Source organism: Primulina huaijiensis, chromosome 2, assembly GCF_012295235.1.
Source record: "Primulina huaijiensis isolate GDHJ02 chromosome 2, ASM1229523v2, whole genome shotgun sequence".
NCBI lineage: Eukaryota > Viridiplantae > Streptophyta > Magnoliopsida > Lamiales > Gesneriaceae > Primulina > Primulina huaijiensis.
The window spans coordinates 22,933,924-22,957,434 of NC_133307.1; the positions used below are offsets into that span (position 1 = coordinate 22,933,924).

The 23,511-nt window shown below is 34.8% G+C and overlaps 1 protein-coding gene across 1 annotated transcript; it reads left to right on the forward strand.

Annotated features, from left to right (window-relative positions):
* Nucleotides 1-6,821: 6,821 nt before the first annotated feature.
* LOC140970630 (clustered mitochondria protein-like) lies at nt 6,822-22,607 on the forward strand. Its single transcript, XM_073432445.1, has 25 exons — nt 6,822-6,979; nt 7,544-7,743; nt 8,188-8,249; nt 8,455-8,631; nt 8,899-9,036; nt 9,140-9,296; nt 9,438-9,631; nt 9,730-9,831; nt 10,573-10,708; nt 10,808-10,936; nt 11,108-11,498; nt 11,775-11,879; nt 12,682-12,800; nt 13,097-13,205; nt 13,368-13,502; nt 17,589-17,717; nt 17,801-17,971; nt 18,127-18,213; nt 20,233-20,364; nt 20,605-20,754; nt 20,833-20,901; nt 21,364-21,522; nt 21,858-21,914; nt 21,998-22,038; nt 22,175-22,607. The coding sequence occupies exons 4-25, from the start codon at nt 8,463-8,465 to the stop codon at nt 22,176-22,178; spliced, it is 2,883 nt and encodes a 960-aa protein (XP_073288546.1). The 5' UTR covers nt 6,822-6,979; nt 7,544-7,743; nt 8,188-8,249; nt 8,455-8,462; the 3' UTR covers nt 22,179-22,607.
* The last annotated feature ends 904 nt before the right edge of the window (nt 22,608-23,511 follow it).

Below are 23,511 nucleotides of genomic sequence, written 5' to 3' on the forward strand. Positions count from 1 at the left end.
ATTATGAAAAGCATGCTGTAAATATATGTTATTTTCGAAAATATGAAATTTTTATGTGGTGTTCGATAATTCCCCCATTTACTGAGTATTCCCAAAATACTCACCCCTTACAACCTTTCCCAGATAAATCCGAAGAGCAGGTAGAAGAAGAAGAATCGGAACAGTTTTGGGGATGGTGATTAGTAGACAGGATTATTTTTTTAATTTTAGAAATTTAAAATTTTAGATCAGACGTTTCCGCAAATTTATTTTATTTCATTTGTAAAGACAGTTGTTTTTTTTGAGGAGTTATGAATAATAAACTGCTTTTCGGTTTATACTATGCTACGAGGCTGGTTGTTTCAATTGTGTGATTGTTAAACAAGGCCGGTGTCAAATCCCGAGTTTCGGGGCGTGACACTTATCTAGGGAGGAAAGTAAGGGGGTGAGTTTTTTAGAACACTCATTATGTGTGAGCCAATCGTACATAAGAATATCGAAATATACAAAGTTTACATGTCGCATAACATGTAGCAGCATGAATCAATACACGAGACAAATTGAATTCGAAACAAGACATCAAAACACATCATAATTAAATCATAAACTTTTACAAAACATTGTTATTCATTTCTATATCCATGATATACTGATCAGTCCATAATTGTCACTCCTCTAAGGAGTTGATGCTATATATCGGTTATTATAACTCACCACATCAGGGTCTTATCTCATATTGTCATGTTTCAGAAATTTTCTTATCATTTTTAATTTGAATCATAACAGTGCATTTTCAAGATTTCTTAGTATAACAAATGCATCATGTGGAGCGACACATTTACAGAATCAAAAGACATGAAACGAGTAATGTAAGATCAAGTTTTCAAAAACAGAAATATATATCATTATTTTAAAATATATATATAATAAGTCCACTTACCTCTTCCTTTTTTGTGCGGAATTAAACATGATTGAATGTTGCTGGAATGGTCAAACTCTAAGGCTTTCGAACTCTTGGACTAGGGCAAAAATTCCATGCTCAATAACTTCAGTATCTACTCGGTCTTGAACATCGGTTCTTTGCTCGATTCTTGGACAAAATTTCAGCTATTGGAGTGCTTCGAAATTTATCATAAAATAGGCACGAAATTTGCTGCTCTTCTTGCTCGAAAATTCTATTGTTTGAGTGATATGTTGGTGTGCTTTTTCCTCTTAATTCTTGAGGTATTTATAGTGGACTTGGACCAGCTGAATGATCATTGTTTTAAGGTCATTACAACCCATTTTAATGTCATTATCAGCCATGAATGGGCTGTTACAAGTTTGATTTGAGGATTGTAACCATTGGCCAAATGAGTATTTAGCTTGACATTTCAAATTTCAAAAAAAAAAATCTGATGCCAAGGTGTTTAAATTTCAAAAATTGTAAGGAAGTAAAAAGATTGTACAAGGATTTATGTGATAGATATACATGGAATCTTGGGTCTTCACAGGATTGATGTCACCCGTGAATTTCTCAATGTATTTCATAATTGGACATGCATGATCAAATTTGAATCTTTTGCTAAAATTAGTATCTTGCATGAACAAATTATTTGTTTGATTCAACTACACGACATACACAGATTGTAAATAAATTAGACTTGTAATATCAATAATCTTTGATTAAGAAATACTTATAATATTCTCTTTAGAAGTGCTATTTAGTTTGAGAGTTTCAATTTGGTAAAAAAAAAAACATTATCTTATTCTTTTCAACATATTCGAGTACAGACTTCATGAGACACTGCATTGATCCTTTATCGTGTACTTGTAGGGCGTTTGTTTGTTGGCATTATAAACTTATTGGATAATAGTCCAAAACTGATATTTGGATTGATTGATATGTATGATGAGATTTTGTGATATGTCAAGATACATATAACATAAGAAAATGTCTACTTCAACATTTTATTAAGTAGTTGTAGAATTGGATGTCATTGACTTATTTGGAATATATAGATTATTGTATTGAAAATTGTAAGTGTGATGATTTTGTGAACCATATATAGTTTATTTATAATGCAACAATCTAGATATATGTAATCTCGTCTAACGGTCATATTGTAGTGCAATGATCTAGATTATATGTAATCTTGTCCAACAATCATAATTTAGATAGGAAAATATTATTCAGTAGTCATATTGTAGATAAAAATATAATAAATCCAATTCATAATATAGACAAAATAATATAATCAACAGTCATATTGTAGCGAATATAATTCATCCAATAATCATAATCTAGATAAGACATTCTAATTCAATGCTTATAATGTATATATGATTATGTTCAATCACACGATCGTAACTTAGATAAGAAATATAATCTAACTGTCAATTTCTAGAAAAAAAATATAATTTGACGGTAATAATCTAGACATTAATATAATCTATCTAACAATCATAATTTTAAAAACCATTATATAACGTGATCGAGTTATCTTTGTTTCCCATAATACGCATCTTACATTATCACTAGAAAATGAATTATATATCATTTCTAATTTTATGCATCGTCATTTATCTCATCTTCATTTTTGGATACTGAATTTGAAAAACATATGGATCGGATGAATGTTTTTGAGACTTTTGAAAATAGATAAGATAAATATTGAATGTCATATATAGCTCAAGATCAAGAGCCGATTGCTTCCTGTATCATCCAACAAGAGCAAGAAGCTATACACAGAGGTTCAATTCTAGGTCATGTAGGTGATCTATCGTGAACGGAAAACTGTCGATCGTAATTTTCTCAATGATTACTTTGTTGAAAACTAACATATAACGATTCTGACGAGGATTTTGTATGTATCGAAATATGTAACATGATATAATTGATGTGGTAACAAATATGATGTTTATTTCACAAAACAAAGTGGTGTGGGGCGACTGGGGCTATATAATATTAAAAAAACAGTTGCATCGCAAATTCTAGTATATTATATGCCTGTGAATGCCGCTGATGAATACATCAAAATTGGTGAATCTATTGCAGTTCAACGTATGCAACACTTTTGTCGAGCTATATGAAATTTTTTGCATGGAAAGTGATGTTTCCATACCACTATATATTTGTAAACAATGAAGATTTACTATACTGTTGGCAAGTCTTGATTGTATATATATTGGAAGTAGAAAAATTGTCCCACGACTTGGACGGGTTCAATATACAGGTCATAATGGCTCTACAAAAATCATTTTATAAAGTTACAGCTGATTACGATAGTTGGATATGACATGCATATTTTGGTATGATCTTATCCAATAATGATATAAATGTTTTGGAGGCGTCCAATATATTTTTCAACTTTGCACGATGTATTGTTCCTTCCTCTCATTATACTAATGGAGGAAAAGAACATGACACGAGATATTACTTGGATGATGATATTCATCCAAAATGGTCAACTATTGTGCAAACTATCAACGATTCACGCTGTTCAAAAAAATATTTTGCAATAAAACAAGAGTCTTGCAAAAAAGATGTGGAACATGCATTTGACGTTATTCAATCACGATTTGTGATTGTAACATCCCCAACACGTGTTTGGAAAGAAACATCATTTACATGATATAATAACATGTAGTATACTGCAAAATATGATTATCAAATATGAACGTGACCTTAATGCACTCATTCAAGATACGAGAGAAGCACAAAATCCAGACATATAAATGATTAATGGTGAGATTATCATATTTCAAGAATTTATCATTAAATATAAAAAATTAAAGACAAAAATGCTCACTTCGCACAATTAAATGCTTTAATTAATCATTTGAATGTCGTATTTGGTGCATAAATCATACTATTTTAATGCATAACTTGAACCAAAATCGATTTATGGTTTAAGTAGCAAAAAACATTATCTAGAGTTTTGAACACATGGTAGCGATGGTTGTTTTGAGGAATTTCAAATGAATTATCTATTGACATGATCATACGAGATCCGTAAGCCCATATTCTATTAGTTTTCTATAATTATGAATGTATTAGCTGTAATGCTCAAGCTAAGCTTCTATCTATTTTACGGGTTTTAAAACTTTTGTCAACAATATAAAATTTAATTTTTTTATGGTAAAGACAGATTTTGTGGTTTCTCTTTTGATCACAGGGTGGAACATAACCCTTAAAGCTTTGTCACATTTTTGGCAGAATCCAAAATTTATTATCGAGATTTCCAATTCATCACACGTACTAATAGTGAGGAAAAATATGGTTATAGATGCTTTGGCTAACTCGACTTTTGAATTTAGTAATTTCACATTCTAATAGACGGGCACGTTAGATCAACATATCGAATATCTATGCAAGATGGAAAAGCTAAATCTACCTTACATTGTTGGTAAATTTTACATTACAATATAGTTCTCCTTATTTACTGACTAATATTTTTGTTTTAAAAAGAATAGGTAGGGTTAGTATATTGTGATTTTGGAAGATAATAAGATGTAACAAGTGAGAACTTTCTCACGTAAGTTGTGACTCATGCATTAATAGGGCATTTGACAATAGATAAAGATTCATTGTATGCCGATCGACACTGATTATGCCCGTCTCATTAGACCCATTGAAATGATACATTGATCACATACGAGGACATAACTCGGTATGATTTCTCATGTAAACTAATGCATTTATTTTGAGAATCCTATTTATATGTCGTATTTTATTCATATTCTAAAATGTGGAAATATATCAAACTGTGAATGGTGGGTGGGTGGCGGCAAAGAGCCATTAATGTGAATGTGTTGGTGGTGATAGCAGATAAAAGAGAAGAAAAACAAATTACACGCTTTCTTTGAAAGTTAGACAGCATCTTTAAATTTGTATCATTTTTAGATGTATTCTTTCACAATTCAGTTATTCCATTCGATTTTTTCTCTCATCTCCTAGTATTTGAGTGCTTAGTATGATCTACTTGTTATTAATGGAGTTTTTGGGATTGACATAGCCGTGATCGAACCAAAGATACAAAATTTAGTTAATAAGACACAATGTATTCATAATTTAGTTAATAAGACACAATGTATTCATAATTCTAGTTTGAGGAGGCATTTGGTCTATGGTGGCGGTCTTGTGGAAAAGTGGACATTATGCAATATAAGAAGTCAACCCTCACACCATGGGTGATGTCAAATGACTCTTGTTTTGCTTCTTGTTGTACTCCATTTGATAGCGTTTCATGCTGCACATTATGGTCTTACAAATTATCGTCGTTGTACATTGTTGGTATTATATATTATATAAATATAATATATTTTTCTTTTTCTTTTTAAGTATTTCGACATATATTATTTAAATATACTTTTGTGTTTTGCAAATTTCATTTTAATTTGAATTTGGTTATTCACCATGTACGAGGATCCCCACTAAGCATCCATGGCTGAATGGTTAAAGCGCCCAACTCATAATCCGAAACGAATGAAGGAAAACATGGATCATGGTTAAATTTGATATTAATCTTTTTTGAAAGAGAAATGTATTTTAGATAAATACAAAATTATAAATGACCCAATGGTTATTTTAGGGTGTTCGTTCAAGTATTATATATCTATACTATTATACAGATGAACACATCAGATATATTGTTTTTGTGAGACACCGATTTTTCTTCTAACTTTGCCCCCAACATTTTAGCATATTTGCACCTTTATATCCATATTTTCTCAACTTCTTTCAACTGATTCCATCACGTTCCTCTGTCCACTCTATCGGTTTTTTCATCCTCAATTCCATAAATTTGTTTTTATCAACAACATTGTTGTCCTATTTTACAGATTTTAGTTGAAGTTAATGACCATCTTACATGATATTTATGTATGATATATCATACACATAACGTGTATACCTCGAATAACTAGCAGTAATAGATAACAATACATTGCTCAATTTTTTTCGTGATCATTGTGTTTTTCTAATTGTTATTTAATTGGACATTTTATGACATATGAAATAAAATAATACTATTTGAAAATTGTATACAATGTATGTGATACGGGTGGTAAAATAATTTCCCATATTTAAAAATTACTTATATCTGACACATTGTTTACAATTAAATGATATTTATTATAATCAATTGTTATATGTTGATGATCAAGACTACATATATTATGTGATTTATTAATCGTATATAGTCAATCTAATCGTCTATAATCCACTCAGATCTACTTCCCAAAATTCGAATTAGTTGATCCGATTGGTTGATTTTTATTCTCTAACCATATTTCGTTTATGATAATGAACAAATGTTTCTTTCTTAACAAATGTTCATTAATAAGACATGGACTTTATTTGAAACACCTCCAACCTAAAAAACAATCGATTTATGTAAAAATTCCATCTTTAACGATGTCGATAGAATATAAATAGTAATTACCATACACTATATTGGAAGAGCAGGTCTTTTGTGAGACGGTTTCACGAATCTTTATATGTGAGACGAGTCAACCTTATCGATATTCACAATAAAAGTAATACTCTTAGTATAAAAAGTAATAATTTTTCATGGATGACCCAAATAAGATACTCGTCTCACAAAATACGACGCTTCTCATACAAGTTTATATCATATTTTGGAGATGCCAAATGGCAATTGTAATTTTGTTTCAAATTTGTTAGAAAAAAGTCTGAATGTCACACACACACACACACACACACATATATATATATATAATTTTGATAATTTTCATAATTATTACGTGAACATCATAATTTATAACATATTTACACTTGTGCAATCTGATGATACCTCGTTTGTGACAAATAATAATCGATTACTCTAACACTGGTCAAGAATCCACTCTCTCAGCCATTCTCTCCCTCTCTGCCTGCTCCCCTAAGTTAAAACCTCGGCAGCCCCCCAAACCCAACAAATCACTGCAGAGAACACAAACCGAGGAACCACGCCCTGCTGCTACTTAGGCAGGCAATCGAGCTGCGATTGTAATTGGGGTAGTATTCTGCTTCTATTTTTTTGACAGATTCGGATTTTCATTTCATGCTCGTTTAATACATGTACATGTATATATTTACGAGGGGTTTATTTTTTCGGTGGCTAGCTTCTGTGAGAGGTCTATTCTGAGATAAGCTAATGTTTTTTGATGACCTGGTTGTTTGTTTCCATTATTTGTTCACATTTGGATTATTTAATTAATGGGTTTTTCATGGTTATGCGTTTAGCTGATGTGGTCAAGGACTTGAAGTTATGTTAACGTTCTTTGAGCTTCTTATTGGGATTTACTGGTTCTAAATATGGGAATTGAGATTTTGTCAACTTTTTTTCTGGTTCAATGCGCATTCCTCGTTTGGAAAGTGGTGTTATTAAACTTCTGGAGTGTCCTGTCTCAAGCTCTATCTTTATGTCCAGTTGGCTCTGTTTGTTTTGATTCTTATTAATAGTGATTCACCATCAATGCATGAAACTAGGAGCTTGCTTTGAGAAATTGGATGATCCTTTTGTTGATCAGAAACATGTGTTTGTTACGTGATTTTAATTAGTGCATTTCTTGGCGTAAGGTTCGAGATGGCCGGAAAGTCGAATAGGGGGAAGAATCGCAAAGGGTCAGCCGAGCAACCTGTCTCTTCCAATGCCCCCTCGAATGATAGTCCAAGGAGCGCCCGTTCTAATGGTGATGCAAGCTCAAATGAATCAGCTGAAATAAAGTCCGAGGTAATGGATAAAGGAACTGCGTCCCACCAGCATCCTTCAAAACAAGGTAATGTTTAAGATGCTCCGATTCTTTTGGCCGTACCCATAATAATGACAAATTCGGCCGGCTTTTAGGAAAGCGAATTTGCACCACTTTTGATTTGAAGGAGCAGTTTCGGCTCTTTTCTCATAGAGGTTTATCAAATAATAATAAGAAAAGTTTTCGCAATGTGTTTTTAATGACGTAGAGTTAATTCCCTTACCAGAATCTGGGGACATTTGCGTTACCCCTAGAAAAATCCTTCCCCTTTTCTGGAGGCCCCTCTTATGTGTATATTTTCCTTCTCATTCTACCGTCATGTTTCCCAACTTGAATGGTTTTTTTATGCCAGTTGGCTTATTGCAAAGGTCTGCTCATACATGTACTCACACTGACACACATTAGGCACACACTTTATTCATGCATTCAACTTATAATTGACTGAATGATCGGTGTTTCCTTCTATTGCAGCTGAAGTTCATCTTTATCCAGTTTCTGTTAAAATACAAGGAGGCGAGAAGCTTGAGCTGCAAGTAAGCTGGCGTACTTTTTAGTTTGAATTTAGATACGTGGCATGTAGCAGTTTAACTGATTTCCTCCATATTAGCAATTGCTTCAGAAGTCGATGACTGCTGTTTTTTTAATCATATTCATATGATGACTTTTTTATCTTCTTCGACTGGCATTATAATTTTGTTTGAATCTTCTTCTTATCTAAAAATTCATCGGTGTTTGTAGTTACTGTGATGGATGTGAGGCAATTTCTTGTAGATGCTCCAGAGACATGCTTCTGTACTTGCTATGATTTGCTATTGCATACAACGGATGGTTCTGTTCATCATCTAGAAGATTATAATGAAATATGTGAAGTGGCTGATATCACTAGTGGGAGCTGCCTTTTGGAGATGGTTCCTGGTAATCTCTCCTTAATCTACCTCGTTTTGGCAAAAAATTAGCACCGACTTTCGAACTTACTGATGATTGGCATTTACCTTTCATCAACAAGATGTGGGTTGCTTACACATACGTTTAATTCGTATATAATAAATATTGTTGCATGGGATAGTACATCATCTGCTGTGGAAAATTATGTGAAGAGGTTCATTTTTTTCACGTTATACATTTGCCAGTCATTTCTACAATTGTTGCTCCTGGGTTCTAAATTAAATCTATTCTTTGCAGCATTATATGATGATCGATCTATCAGAGCACATGTACATCGAACTAGAGAATTGATTTCTCTTTCGACGCTGCATTCCTCTTTGTCCACCACTCTTGCTCTACAACATGAGATAGGCAAAAACACATCTGGAAAATTAGGTCCCACCCTTTACCTGTTCAACCTTTATCTGTGTTGGTTTCTCATTTTGGTTTTCTCTTTGAATTTAATTCTCATTTGGGTACTATTTTTTTCTATATATAGATGTTGCGAAAGCTGAGTTGCCCGAACTTGATAATTTGGGTTTTATGGATGTTGGTTCTGGTTCTCTAACTAACCTATTGTCATCACCTTCTAAAGAGATTAAATGTGTGGAAAGTATTGTTTTCTCATCATTGAATCCTCCTCCAAGCTACAGAAGGTTGCCCAAATTCTGAAGCATTTCCACACTAATAGAGCACATCGAATTATGAAGTTCGCTTGCTCTCAAGATTTGACTGTCAATTTTATTTCCTTCAGAAGTCCCATGCTAATGACTGATTTTGTTTCTTGCTGCATGTAGGCTTTCTAGAGACTTAATTTATTTGGACATGGTAACTTTGGAAGGAAACAAATATTGTATTACAGGAACAACTAAAGCTTTCTACGTGAACTCCAGCCTTGGAAATGTACTTGATCCAAGGCCTAACAAAACTGCTTTTGAAGCAACAACTCTTGTTGGGCTTTTGCAAAAGATAAGCCCTAAATTCAAGAAAGGTACCACAAAATGACTTCTGACCGGTCTAATAATTTGTGCCTCAAGGTTAAAAATCTAAGAATTAGTATATCATTTTCCTTTTCTTTTCTTATTCAAGCTTTTCGCGAAATTTTGGAGCAGAAGGCCTCTGCACATCCCTTTGAAAATGTTCAATCTTTATTACAACCAAATTCATGGATTGGCTCGTATCCTATTCCTGGTACGTTCAAATTTCTCTAACAGTTAATTTGATGCTTATAGGTCATTGAGAATTATGAGATAGTGTATCTATCGTCTTACTATTCTCTATGTTATTGACAATAAGCATCTTAGTCTTCGATTGGGCAGGTTGGAGTGTCGGTAGTTAATCTTTTAAATTAAAGTATCGTGTCTGACGTTTTTTGAACATGTTGACGTAGATCATCCCCAATTTATCTTCAGTTCTTTTCTCAATTATCTCAAGTCTCTCCTTGGAGGCTTGGACCATGTAGTGGAACTTCTCCTCATTTTTCACTTCCTTTTCCTTTCTTATGGAAAAAGTAAATTTTCACCTGATCTTTTGGGAAACATTTTGTCCAATTATAAATCAACCCAAAAAATCTAATTCTGAAAGGCTTTTGGGTTTGTGATATCTTTATATTTCAATTATCTTTCTTTCATACCCTAATGTTGATTTCAGCCAGGCAATGTGGAATTTGTAGGTCATCTATGTGCCAGATGTATAGTATTTGAATTTATATAATTTATTTGGTAGAATTTTGTTGTTGCTCATGTATGTGGGCCAAAATTGCTTGAGCATGAGTTCATGGTTTTTAGATGGTGTATAAATCCTGCTAAAGTATGGATCAACATATTTTAATCAGGACTGGACTTGATTTGGTGCGTTATAAACAGTTTTGATCGGTATGAATTTGTTTATCTATTTTATTTTTACTAGTCTCATGGATGGTGGTAATTTCAGATCACAAACGCGATGCAGCTAGGGCTGAAAATTCTCTTACCCTCTCTTTTGGAAGTGAGTTGATTGGCATGCAAAGAGATTGGAATGAAGAGTTACAGTCTTGTCGGGAGTTCCCCCATGCTACGCATCAGGAGAGGTGCACATTTGTTACATCTTTGCACATCCATTGCCTACCTAGGTAATCCTATAGTGAGATCAAGTCAATTTGTGTTCACTGTATATATTGCTATTGTAGGATTTTGAGAGATAGGGCTCTCTACAAAGTGACATCAGATTTTGTTGATGCTGCTATCAATGGTGCAATTGGGGTGATTAGCAGATGTATTCCACCTGTTAATCCAACTGATCCAGAGTGCTTCCATATGTAAGTGTTGAGTTGTATGTGTGTGCGTGCACACGCTTTCTCTCTAAGCTTTTTGTGTGTTTTCTCTCTCTGTAGTCTTTCGTATTTGAGCTTTTCCACCTCCATTTTCCCGGAACTTGCATTTAGGAATAACTTCTGTTTCATTGAAACTTGATTATTGTTTTTAATTAGGTATGTTCACAACAACATATTCTTCAGTTTTGCGGTTGATGCGGATCTTGAACAACTGTCCCGGAAGCAGTCATCTGAAAACTCTAAAACTGAAAACACAGCCTCATTGCAGAGTTTTTCTGAGAAGAAATATAACAATGTGCCCCAAGGAGCTACTAGATTTTCTGATGCAGATGAGTCTGCTGTCTGCAATACAGAAAATAATGACATCGATGCCTTATCCCCTGATATGCCTGCAGAAGCCCGGTTAGCTGAAAGCGAACAAGCTACGTATGCAAGTGCTAACAATGACTTGAGAGGCACCAAGGCGTATCAAGAAGCTGATGTTCCAGGGTTGTACAATCTTGGTATGGCAATCATTGATTACCGAGGTCATAGAGTCGTAGCACAGGTGTGTGCGCTCAAACTTATCTTGAACAGAGAGCTGTAAGTTTAATAGTATTTTAGATGTCAAAGTCAACTAGAATAGAGCGTTGGCTAGATTTTTAAGGAAAATGGAGCTTCCTACCCTATCTGATGATCATCTCATGTGTGCTACCGTTATCATGTTTACATGTGAAGATTGTAGTATCTTTTACAGAATACATTGATGCAATAAGATGATTTTTCCCTTGGCGTGATAATTCTTTTTTGGGTTGTGTTATATACTTCCTTTCCTCTTCTTCAGAGTGTGTTGCCGGGAATTCTTCAAGGTGACAAGTCTGAATCCCTTTTGTATGGTTCTGTTGACAATGGCAAGAAAATATGCTGGAGTGAAGATTTTCATTCCAAGGTATAAATAAGCTGTCATCCTAGTGTTAGTTATCCAACCCCGTTGAATACTTAATGTAGAGTTTTTCCGAAAATCCAAATCTTTATCCACTCATGGAAATCAGGAATCATATCTCAGTTCCTGCTTATATTGCTCTAGAAATGCCATTGGCACACATGTGGAAATTTGTTATGCCAATCAAAAGTACAGCTTTCCTAAAATCTCCAAAGGCAGGATACTTTAGGTTATGATGTTTAATGACCATTAAGAGTTACATGACGTGCTTAAAAGGTTTATTTGCTCTAACTTCTACTCCAATAAGATTTTGAATTCGAAAAAGATTTATTGAAATTGGTACTCTTCTGACCCCAACATTTATCTGTGTTAATATTCTGATTCTTGAGATCTGATATTAACTTTTGCTTAGTTTGATGCAGTATGTTGCCTGACGAATTTTTTCCTTATTCAAACTACTTATTTGTTATTTATTTTTAAAATGTCTGGAGTATCTAGATCGTCTTTTTTTTAAATTATTATTATCACTACAATGTTTTCCTTTTGACGGCACTTGTTGAGGGCGTGTGTTACTTAATTCCAAGATATAATTTTTGTTTCCTAGAATATTCGCGGTGGACTTGAGTTGTATTCAGGTCTATGTAAAGTGGTAGCTTGTTTATTATTTGGTGAATGCTTATACATTCTGCTGAGTTATCTTATCTTTATTCTATCAAGTTGAAATTCAAAAATGTTTTGCATGACTCGGTAGTTTTCATATTAATGTCTTCATCTGAAGTATACCGTCTTATCTTTATTTATCTTGTAGGTACTAGAAGCTGCCAAACGTCTTCATCTGAAGGAACATACTGTGCTGGATGGATCTGGTAAAATTTTCAAGCTAGCTGCTCCTGTTGAGTGTAAAGGAATAGTCGGTAGCGATGACAGGTGAAACTTTCTCCTTTAATATTGTGTTGTAAATCCTCTATTAGCTTCTGTCAGGGATATTTCAATTCCTTGTATCTTGTAAATTCTTGTTCAAGACCTGTAACATTTTCAGGCCACGCGTTGAAGCCGTTTTTTTTGTTATTTGAATTTTCTTTCCTTTTACTTGGTCTGGAGGGGTGAGTACATGTGTTTTTTAGGGACCGATCCGTGCAGTTATGACTTTACATTTATCATTACTGCTTCATTACTTTTTATGCTTTATTACATTTTAGGTTGTGATGTTGTTTTGTGTTCAGACATTATCTTTTGGACTTGATGAGAGTCACTCCTCGTGATGCAAATCATACCGGGCCAGGTTCCAGATTTTCTATTTTGAGACCTGAACTGATAACTGCATTTTGCCATGTAAGATCTTGAACTAATGACTTCCTTTTGCCTTGTAGGATCCTGAACTAATAACTGCCATTTGCCATTCTTGATAGATTAGAATTTTTGTTTTATCAGCATATCTTCTAAAGTATATGGATATCGTGGATTCCTAAGCTTTTGGATGATTTAATTGAATAGGCTGAAGCGGCTGAAAATTCTGAATGTGGGGTTGAATCTGAAGAAGCTACTGTTGCCTCTGAAAAATCAAGCATTAGTAACACTGAAGAAATGGATAAAGTCAACGGAAGTGCAACATCAAATAGTGAAACACTGGTAAATGTTTTGTGGGAGTAACCTTTTTGATGCTAAGAGTAGCCTCTACATAACGTAAATATGTGTTAACCAAATTGATGTGTCCTATCATGTTGTATGGGCACATGCCATCTGGCAGCCCTGCTTATAAAAATCAGTTGAAGCAAAGGACCTTGACCTTAAAGTTTTCTGGTCAAAATTACATAAGAAAATGTATTATGCTATTACCAAAGTTTCAATAATAAGTCTTTGAACAACCTGTATGTACTGTAAGTACTATCTGTAGCTTGGTATAAAATCTCTATAAGGAAAATAATTATCCTTTATTATTCAATTGAACATACATGGTACAATCTGAAATATAAAGAAAAGCCTAACTGCATATCCCTACAATATCCAATCATCTACTCCTACTTTAAACTTTAAATAAATATCCTAATTATATTATCTAAGATCTTCAACACTCTCCCTCAATCTTGGCGGTATATGTTTGTCATGTCAAGCACTCAAGCTTGGTCTTTAGTTGTTCAAAATGCGGTCGATGGAGGGCCTTTGTCAAGTCACGTGTTGTTCTTTTCTAATGCTTTGATCTCATCAAAGGCGGCAACCTTCCAATTAGGATCCTTGAGTGCATCCTCGATTGAACCAGGGACCTGTACTTCATCTAAACTAGACACAAAAGAAGATATGCAGGAGATAATGATTTAAACGAGACAAAGTTATATATCGGGTGTTCAGTACATGTCCTATTTCCTTTTCTTAAAGCAATATGTCTATCATCAATGTTGCAGTTATCGATTACGGGAGACTTATTGTCCACTTCAGCAGTACCTTGGTCTTTTTCATTGGGGACTGGCCTCGTAGAATACTCTTGGATTGGTTTACTTTGTGTTGCTTCTTGTTGTCTTTCCATTTGGATGACCTTCCTTCTTGAATAAACCTTGAGTGAGGTGTTTAGGGAAGTTGGTAGGTGGTTAGGTTTTGGATTGACACGGTTTGGGTTGACAAATGAATTGGGATCCCAATTAAAGATTCATTGTTGTTACTCTCCCCCTGAATAGAGAAATTGGGGTAGAACGGTTCGTTTTCAAATAAGATGACATCAAGAAAGTGATATAACTTTTTGGTGATCGGTGAGTAGCATTTGTAGCCCTTCTGGTTAGGAGACTACCCTAGAAAGTTGCATTTGATGGCTCACGGGTATAGTTTCCCACGATGTTGGGAACAGATATGAACGAAGGCAGTGAATATAGTTTAGGATATGTGTTTGAGGAAAATGTTCAAGTAGAGCCTTGATAAGGGTTTTATAGTTGAGGACGCGATAAGACATACAATTAATTTGGTAAGAGGCGGTAAGTACATCATCACCCCAAAAATGGCTGGAGACTGTGTATGTGAACAAAAGAAAGCAGGTAGTTTCAAGAAGGGGGCAATTTTTTCGTTCATAAACCTCATTTTGTTGAGGAGTGTTGGCACAAGAACTTTGTTGGATAATCTCATGGCTAGCCGGATAAGTCCCCAACAAAAAAGTAAAATAGTCACGACTCACGAGCACGATCAATGCGGAGGACTTGTATTTGGGCATAAAACCGATTTTGAATCAAGGAATGTAACTGTTAGAAAATGGAAGTTGTTCCAGACTTGTTTTCACGAGGAATACCCATGATATGCGAGTTTGATCATCCATAAACAAAAAGAACCGAGTACCCGTCACATTTTTCATTTTTGATGGCCCCATAGGTGTCATTGTGGATGAGTGAAAAAGGCGTCGATGGTTTGTATGGTCGTGGTTTGAAAGTGTTACATGTGTGTTTGGAAACTTAGCAAAAATCACATTGAAGGAAACACGGTTTTTTATTACTGAAATAGGAATTTAATCAATTTTGCTAAGTACAGATAATTCGGATGATCTAATCTATAACGCCATAATAAAATATCATTCTCTTTATTGGAATTGAAAGCATACCAGGAAATGGGAAAATTTGGTCTTGGAATGCTCAGTGGTTCAGCCTTGAAGCGAGGCTCCATATGGAAGAGAAACAAGCCAGCACGCAGTTCAGCACTACCAATCGTCTTTCCGATGTATTTCCTGAAAAAGACAAGAATCAACAAAGAATTTAGCAGTGCAGCGGAGGTTAGCATTAATCTTGCTAACAAACAATAAATTAACAGTATGATCAGGGAACAAGAACACAAATTGTAAGCAAATATCATGGGAGAGTTGTACATAACCAACACCCAAGATTTTTGAACTAGAACCATTGGCAATTCGTACAGATCGAGAGCCTCAACACGACTTGTAAGTGCTAAAAATGAAAATACTATCTGTCAATGTGGCCCGAGTCAACAATCCATGTAGAAGACAAATCTTGATTCGAGGAAAATGCAATGGAAAATCGCCTTGGTGCGTTGCATTACCTGTACTCAAAAGTGTCGTATATGGGACATAATTCTGAGCAGTAATATGGCCAAACAAACGCTGAAGGGAATCGAGCTGCTGTTGGGTGAAAGATTTTGCGAGACAGGGGAAACAACATCGATAGTAGCCGAATTAGCACGACGTTCCCTATGTGGTTTCCAGTCCGTCGGTTTGCCATGAATGTGCTAGCTAGTGTTTGAGGTGTGATTTGATTTCTTGAACTCGTCACACCATAGATTGCCATTCCCCATGTGTTGACTGTTTGTGGAAGTCGAATGTGGCGAATGACGTGCATCACCGTCGAGACTGGATGAAAACAAGGGTCGAGTAGAAGCAAGGTCAGAAGCATCACTGGTAGGAGGACGGGAAGAGTCCGACATCAACTTCCGGGACTCTCCTGATGGCGGACCTCGGAGAAAGCGGCACGGAGTCCTGGCAGTGGTTTTGTGGCCAAGATGTGGCCACGAACTTCATCGAGGGATGAGCAGGAACTTGAATACATGTTTTGTCTCCATAATCTCCTTGAATTTTGTTTCACCAATTGCGCATTTCCCGTCGTAATGTCATATGATTCAAACAAATCCAGCTGCTGCCAGAGTTTGGTGAGGGCATTGAAGTAAGTTGTGACCGTCCTCGCCTTGGCGGACGTCATGTAGGCAGCCTTCCGCGCTGAATAATTCATAAGCGTTGTCACGGGCATAATACGTATTGCGGATTGCATCTCATATTTCTTTTGCAGAAGAATTTCTGGGACCGTGGAATTGATAAGCCAAGACATGAGCATCATGTTCTCGGCGTTCTAGGATTTGAATTTTCCATCAGTAGTGGCTGGTCGTCTGGAGGAGCCAGAGACGAGATATTCTTTTCCTTTATTGCATATAAACATCACAACGGACTGAGACCATTGTAGATAATTTTGGCCATTGAGTTTGTGGCAGCTAATGATTTGAGCGGAGAGAGATCGGGTGTGGTTGGATGCGTCGGAGCTGGTGGTTGTTTATCAGAATCTAATGAAAATGCCATATTGCCGCATTTTGTCATTGCACCATTTAGTTTGGTATGAAATCTGTATAAGGAAAAGAATTCTCCTTCATTATTCAATTGAACGTAAATGATACGATCTAAAATATACATAAAGAAAAGCCTAACTGCATATCCCTACAATATCCAATTATCCACTCCTAGTTTAAACTTTAAATAAATATCCTAATGTTCTTACATAAGATCTTCAACATTATTTTTCGTGATTGGCCAAACAGAAGGATAAGAACTTGCATTTAATGATTATAACAGTTGACAATATATGTATGAAATGGGTGTACAGTAATGTCATGTAGATTTTAAGTTGATTTTCCGAAGTCTTAGCTATTTGTTGCAAAATTATAGAACCTCACAACTGCGATGAGCTCTGGACAGACTACAATTTATGGTTTCTATGACCTAATTTTACTACATTCTAATGTGTGTATTTTCAGCTGCTGCAAAATTGAAGAACATCATGATTGTGATAACCATTGAAGAACATCGTGATTGTGATAACCTCTGAACAGACTGCAGTTTAGGTTGCATGGCCTGGAGATTATTACCTAATTTTACTATTATCTAATGTGTTTACTCTGCATATATTCTAGTTTTAAGTGTAGCTACACCTATTTCTGGTCACATATGCTTGTAACGGGTTGCCGCAGGCTGTGGAAAATGGTGTGAAGAAACATTTTCAAGAAAGTGGTTCTCATTCTGGAGGTAAAGATGCAAAAAGTGAGATACTATTCAATCCCAATGTTTTTACCGAATTTAAGCTTGCTGGGAATCAAGAGGTATCCTGTAATTTTTTTTATCTCACCTTATTTTACCAAATATCTGGAAATTTTGTTGATATTCCACCCACAATATTTCTCAGGAGATCACCGCAGATGAGGAGCTTGTGCGGAAAGCAAGTTTACATCTTAAAGATGTCGTACTACCTAAATTCATACAAGATCTTCGTACCCTTGAGGTTTCACCAATGGATGGGCAAACTTTAACTGAAGCTCTTCATGCCCACGGGATTAACATTCGTTATATCGGAAAAGTAATAATAAGTCCTGGATGGGTCCTCAATTCCCTTTTATAGTCGCATACATGGGTTTTTTCATTTTTGTAGCTTTAACTGGGAAACAAGGTTTATGGTGCAGGGATCTCTTGCTAGCTTTGACTGGCTGATTTTTTTTTTGATTGGTGCTACAGGCTGCCGAAGGGACCAGAGATATGCCTCACCTTTGGGATCTTTGTTCTACTGAGATTGTTATCAGATCTGCTAAGCGTATTATCAAGGTGATCATCTATCCGATAAGAAAAAATTCCGGATTTTTATGTTGTGTTGTGTATGGTTGGTTATCCATGATTGCAGCCACTAACGAATATTTGAGGGCCAACAACTTTGTTGTCCTCAAAACTCTTAAAATCAAATTATTTTAATTAATGAGCTGTCAACCGCATCATTTACTTCCTAAACTACAAATTGTGTATCCGTATGCTGTTCTCACCTAGCCAAATCTAACTTCGAACTGACTATGTATTGGGTGTAAGTTTTAAAATTTGTTAGGCACTAGTTGGGCGCCAGACCATCATTTAGGCACTGTTAGGCGGATTTCATGATATCAACATAATAAGATGAAGTTCGGTATGTTAGAGTAAGCCGGTATTGCATTTTTTGTTGGACTTTGGTTAGGCCTATAAAAAATTACTTTTTCATTTTTTTAAATTTAAAATAAAAGCCCAAAAAACTTTTTTTTAAAAAAGCCCAAAAAAATCCAAAAAAAAAATAAAATCGGCCAGCTAATAACTAGCACTTTTTCGGTGCAGTCGGTCAGCGCCTAAGCTGATATTTAGAACAATGATTGGGTGTTTCTTGTCCAACTTTTCTTCCATTAAACAATTAGTTAAATACCATGGAAATGAAACTTATTCTGAATGTCGAAAGAGATGGTTGACAGTGATTCAATTAGATTCCATTTTAAATTAAAAATAATAAAAAGTACATTGAAATTTATTAATATGGAATTGCTATGTTGTATTAAAACAGAAATGAAGTCATAATTTTATGTAATGTTATTAAAGCACTTGTATGTAGTAATTGCTGTTTATGAATTTTGCGCAGCTTATAATTTAGACTATTCAAAAATATTTGTGTCCTTTTGATAATTAATTGAATTGTATTCAAAAGAAATGTGCAAATCATTTCCTTCCTTACCTGTATATTTGAATAAATTTTCGTGTCTTACATCTTTTTAAATGGAAAAAAAATCTTCTGAAGAAAAACACTGGACCCTGGAGATACCTGCATGCCTCAAAACAGCTTATACTGTATATTTCATTCTCAGTTTGGCCAGAATGAAAGAGAGTTGCAGTAAAACAGTTAGTTCAGAACTGTTTGGTGAAGACGTGAAGTCTTGAGAGATTGCGGGTAAAATATTGTTCAACCACGCTTTAGATCCAGGCTGTGACTGATAGGCTTCTTTGTGAGGAACTGTTGATTTAGCCAATACTAATTAACTCCATTATTAAATGGAAACTACTCTTCTTTCTCCTTGGTTTCCTTTGGAGACTTGGCCTAAAATGTGGTATACTGTTAGGTAAGTGTTACTTTAACATCATGATTTTTGGTTGAAAGTTCTAGGGTTTTAGCGCAGTTAATAACATGCGGCAAACTTCTGGGAATTGGACCTGGCATTTCATTATTCGCTTAAATTGCAGCCTGGCTTTTCTTTATTCATCTTACATGGTGTAATAGTGTAGTAATGGATTATGACGCTGAAGTATGATGCCAATTATACATCTAGTGGAACATTAATTAACCTGTAGTCACACATTGTGCAATTCAACAATCAGGGATGCAACATTGACCTTCCTGTCTCGTTACTAGGCGTTGCAAATTTTGTTTATTAATTCTTCTTTGTCGCTAGGGTTGAAATTCTGCTTTATGCTCAACTTTTGCTCCTTGGTGGTACTATTGCGTTTTGAGATTAATTGCTTTCTCATTCTTTTATTTAATATAAGTCGCTGTTCTTTAGCTCTCGGCACGGTTTCTTTTGAAGAACCCATTATGTATTTATGTATTTCTTTTACTTTCCTTCTTACAATGTATGACATTTTTAAGGTGCCATTGATGTTTGGGATGCTTTTGTATTCTGAACATGATCTGATTCTCATGAATGGTTAGGAGTTGAAGCTATTACCAATGCTAAATTTCTTTTATCTGTAAACTCTTTTCAAAGGCTAGATTTTTTGGTCGTTATATATGCGATAATGAAGTTCACCTAATTACTACTACCTATTCTTTTGGACCTGTAGGACATCTTAAGAGACACAGAGGATCATGATCTTGGACATGCAATATCACATTTTTTCAATTGTTTTTGTGGAAATGTCCAGTCTGTTCCTGCTAAAGGTGTTGCAAATAGCACACCTCCGAAAAATCAGAAGGTAGGCAAACATTATCTTGATCTTCTGAATGCTTGTCATGACTTCTTATTCTTTTCCCTCACTTGATCTAGAAATTCTATTTAGGTGTTTCCTACGTCTTTTGAAGATCAAATTTTGTTGTTGTTGTGTGTACATGAATCGTTATTATACATACAAATGTTAGCTCTATATTGTTTTTTTTGGCACATTTGTCAAATTGTGTTCCAGCTATCCTGACTTCCATAATTGGAAATTTCGAAGCTTCATATAGGGCATCATGCTTCTGGTAAGTCGCCCAAGGCACAAACCAAGTTTAGAGCGTATGCCAGGAAGAAGCAATCCTTGTATTTGAGTATTACCTCTGAAAGTTTGTGGTTTGACGTTCAGGAATTTTCAAAGCTCAAATATCAGGTATCTTTGCCTTGCTTGATTTTATTTTACATCTCTCTTGGTGGAAAACATTTTTGTTGATATTATTTGAATGTGCAGTTCGAGTTGCCAAAAGATGCGAGGCTGAGGGTGAGGAAAATTTCCGTAGTCCGAAATATTTGCCAAAAGGTAACGATTTTTTACGATGATTGTGAATTTGAGTTTCATTCTACAAATAGTTCAAGTATCACAGTTTATTTATAGGGAGATGGAAGTGATTGCATGCTATATGCTGACTTGTTCATTTACTGTTCACATAACTATTTGAATCAATCCATGCATTTCCAGGGCACAGCTTGTGATCAATGAGGAAAAATCCTGTTCTAATAGAAATATAAAGCACATGCGTAATTATCATAGGGGTGTGGAACCTGTCTAGTTGTATGTGTTATTTTTTTGCTTTGGAAGCTCTGAGCTTGACTTCCATAACATGGGATTTTATTCAAGAAAGCAGAATTTGTAGTAAATTGCAGTAAAAGTTCTATGCCATGGCCCTTATCAGTGCCTCTTCAATTGGTTGTATGTATCCATTGTTCTCATGAAATAGCAGTGAGCCTGTATTATTCATACGATTATTATTTTTCTTAATAGGTCGGAATTACCCTTTCTGCTCGCAAGTTTGATCTGGACTCCCCAATGCCTTTCCAAGTGTCAGACATATTGAATCTACAACCTGTGGCGAAGCATTCCATTCCAGTATGCTCAGAAGCCAAGGAACTCGTCGAGACAGGAAAGATTCAATTAGCAGAGGTAATTAACATGTCAGCAGAAGTGTAACTTGTATGCATTTAAATTTGCAGTACCAGGTATCATGTGTGTTCTCAGATCAACATTATTCTATGTGATAGAACATTTTCTTGTGATAACTTGTGTAAAATTTTCGAAACTGGTTGAAAGTCACCCATCTTGATACTTTTGATTGAAAAAATTGTACTTTGTTATGCTCTATCCTTTTGTTGTTCAAATGTGTTGAGTAATCAGAATTTCACAGTTTTCCTGAAAAATAATTTCAATCTCTCTGTGATCAAGAGCTCTTGTTGGACTTGATACCATGAAAAATTACAAGTTTTTTACTGCTTTTTCAGGGAATGCTTAGCGAGGCATACACGCTATTTTCTGAGGCTTTTGCTATACTCCAGCAGGTGCGATAATTTATTTAATCTTTGAATGGCCTGTTGCCACTCATGTTTTATGCATTATGATCATGTATGAACATAAAACGCAGGTTACTGGTCCAATGCATCGAGAGGTTGCTAATTGTTGCCGGTAATTATGGTTGAACTATATCTATATATATATATATATTTCATGTTACCTTTATTAATCAAGGCATCAATACATTAGCCTGTCATTTACTTATGCTAGTTCTACCAAAATATTTAACATCGTGTTTTATCATCAGCTAAGCGTTGCAAGAACAGGCGGGATCGATCCTGATAAACTGTTAAATGAGAGATCAAGAAACACCAGGCTTTTAAGGTTTGCAAGAAAACCAGGTATAGCTGAAAGCCTGAAACAAGTGGCGCTTCCATAGCAAAAGGCTAGGGTTGCTGAATATTGGCGTGAATCGCACAGATAACCCCATCTGTACGTTTCTATGGTCCATGAATATTGCCATTTGAACTCCCTTGCTGCCAAGATGCATGCCTCCTTGAACTCACGATCAGACACAGCGCCAGTAATAGGAATCCGAACATTTGATCACGTGGGACCATCTATCTTGAATATGAATATTCTCAATTGATTGAAAATTAAAAATAAAACATTATAAAAATGAGAGGACAAGGATGAGGGATCGATCGAACAAATATTCCAAAAAATGGTACTAAGTTTTTGTAAGAACATTGTAATCGATGGTCAACTCTGTCAAATGATTTCTATAAAAAAAAATTATATGTTCGATTATTGTATTTATCAGTTTGAAATCATACTATTTGAAGGTATGTACTTTGCTCGATAATAATCATAAATTATTCTGTGGACAATTCATCATTCAACCCATTGATGACAGGGTTAATTGGAACTGAAGAATAATATCATGATATGTCTAGATCAGTTGTTGATCTAGCCAGTAGACGCGTGATATCTTTTTGTCAAATCAAGAAAAAATCATACGAGAGATTGTCCTTATTATTAAATTATATTTGGAATGTTAGAATTGGTTTTGAAAAGTAATCAGACTTTTTGTTCATTTGATTACATGACTTTCAATTTTATATATTTGAGTTGATTTTTAGTTCTTGAGTAATTTATTAGTTTATTAAATTTAGGATTTTAGATTTTTCAGGTGTACAAATTTTCCTTCAACCCATAATTTAGAATTCCAAATCAAGTTTAATATATTACATAGACGTGTTTACTGAACTAGTGATGATATCATCTCACAAAAAAACCCATTAATAAATCTGACTCACTTGAAAAATGTATATTTCGAAGTTATACTCATTGAATTAAGCAAGACCTAAACAACGATCGGTGCTTTAATCTTATACCCACAAGTGCATCAGATTAATATCCGTATATATATTTATATAAAAATTTTGAGCATCTTTTATATATTATTTTTATATAAGGGAGTTTTTAACTTTATGTATATATAGTTAGTAAAATAAAAAAAAAATTAATATTAGGGAAAAAATTATATTTTTTATTATTATGGAAACCTTAGTCGCTACCCATCAACACCCATTTGGTAAATTTTCGGGTTAACGTAGTAGTATTGCAAACAACGCTAGCAGG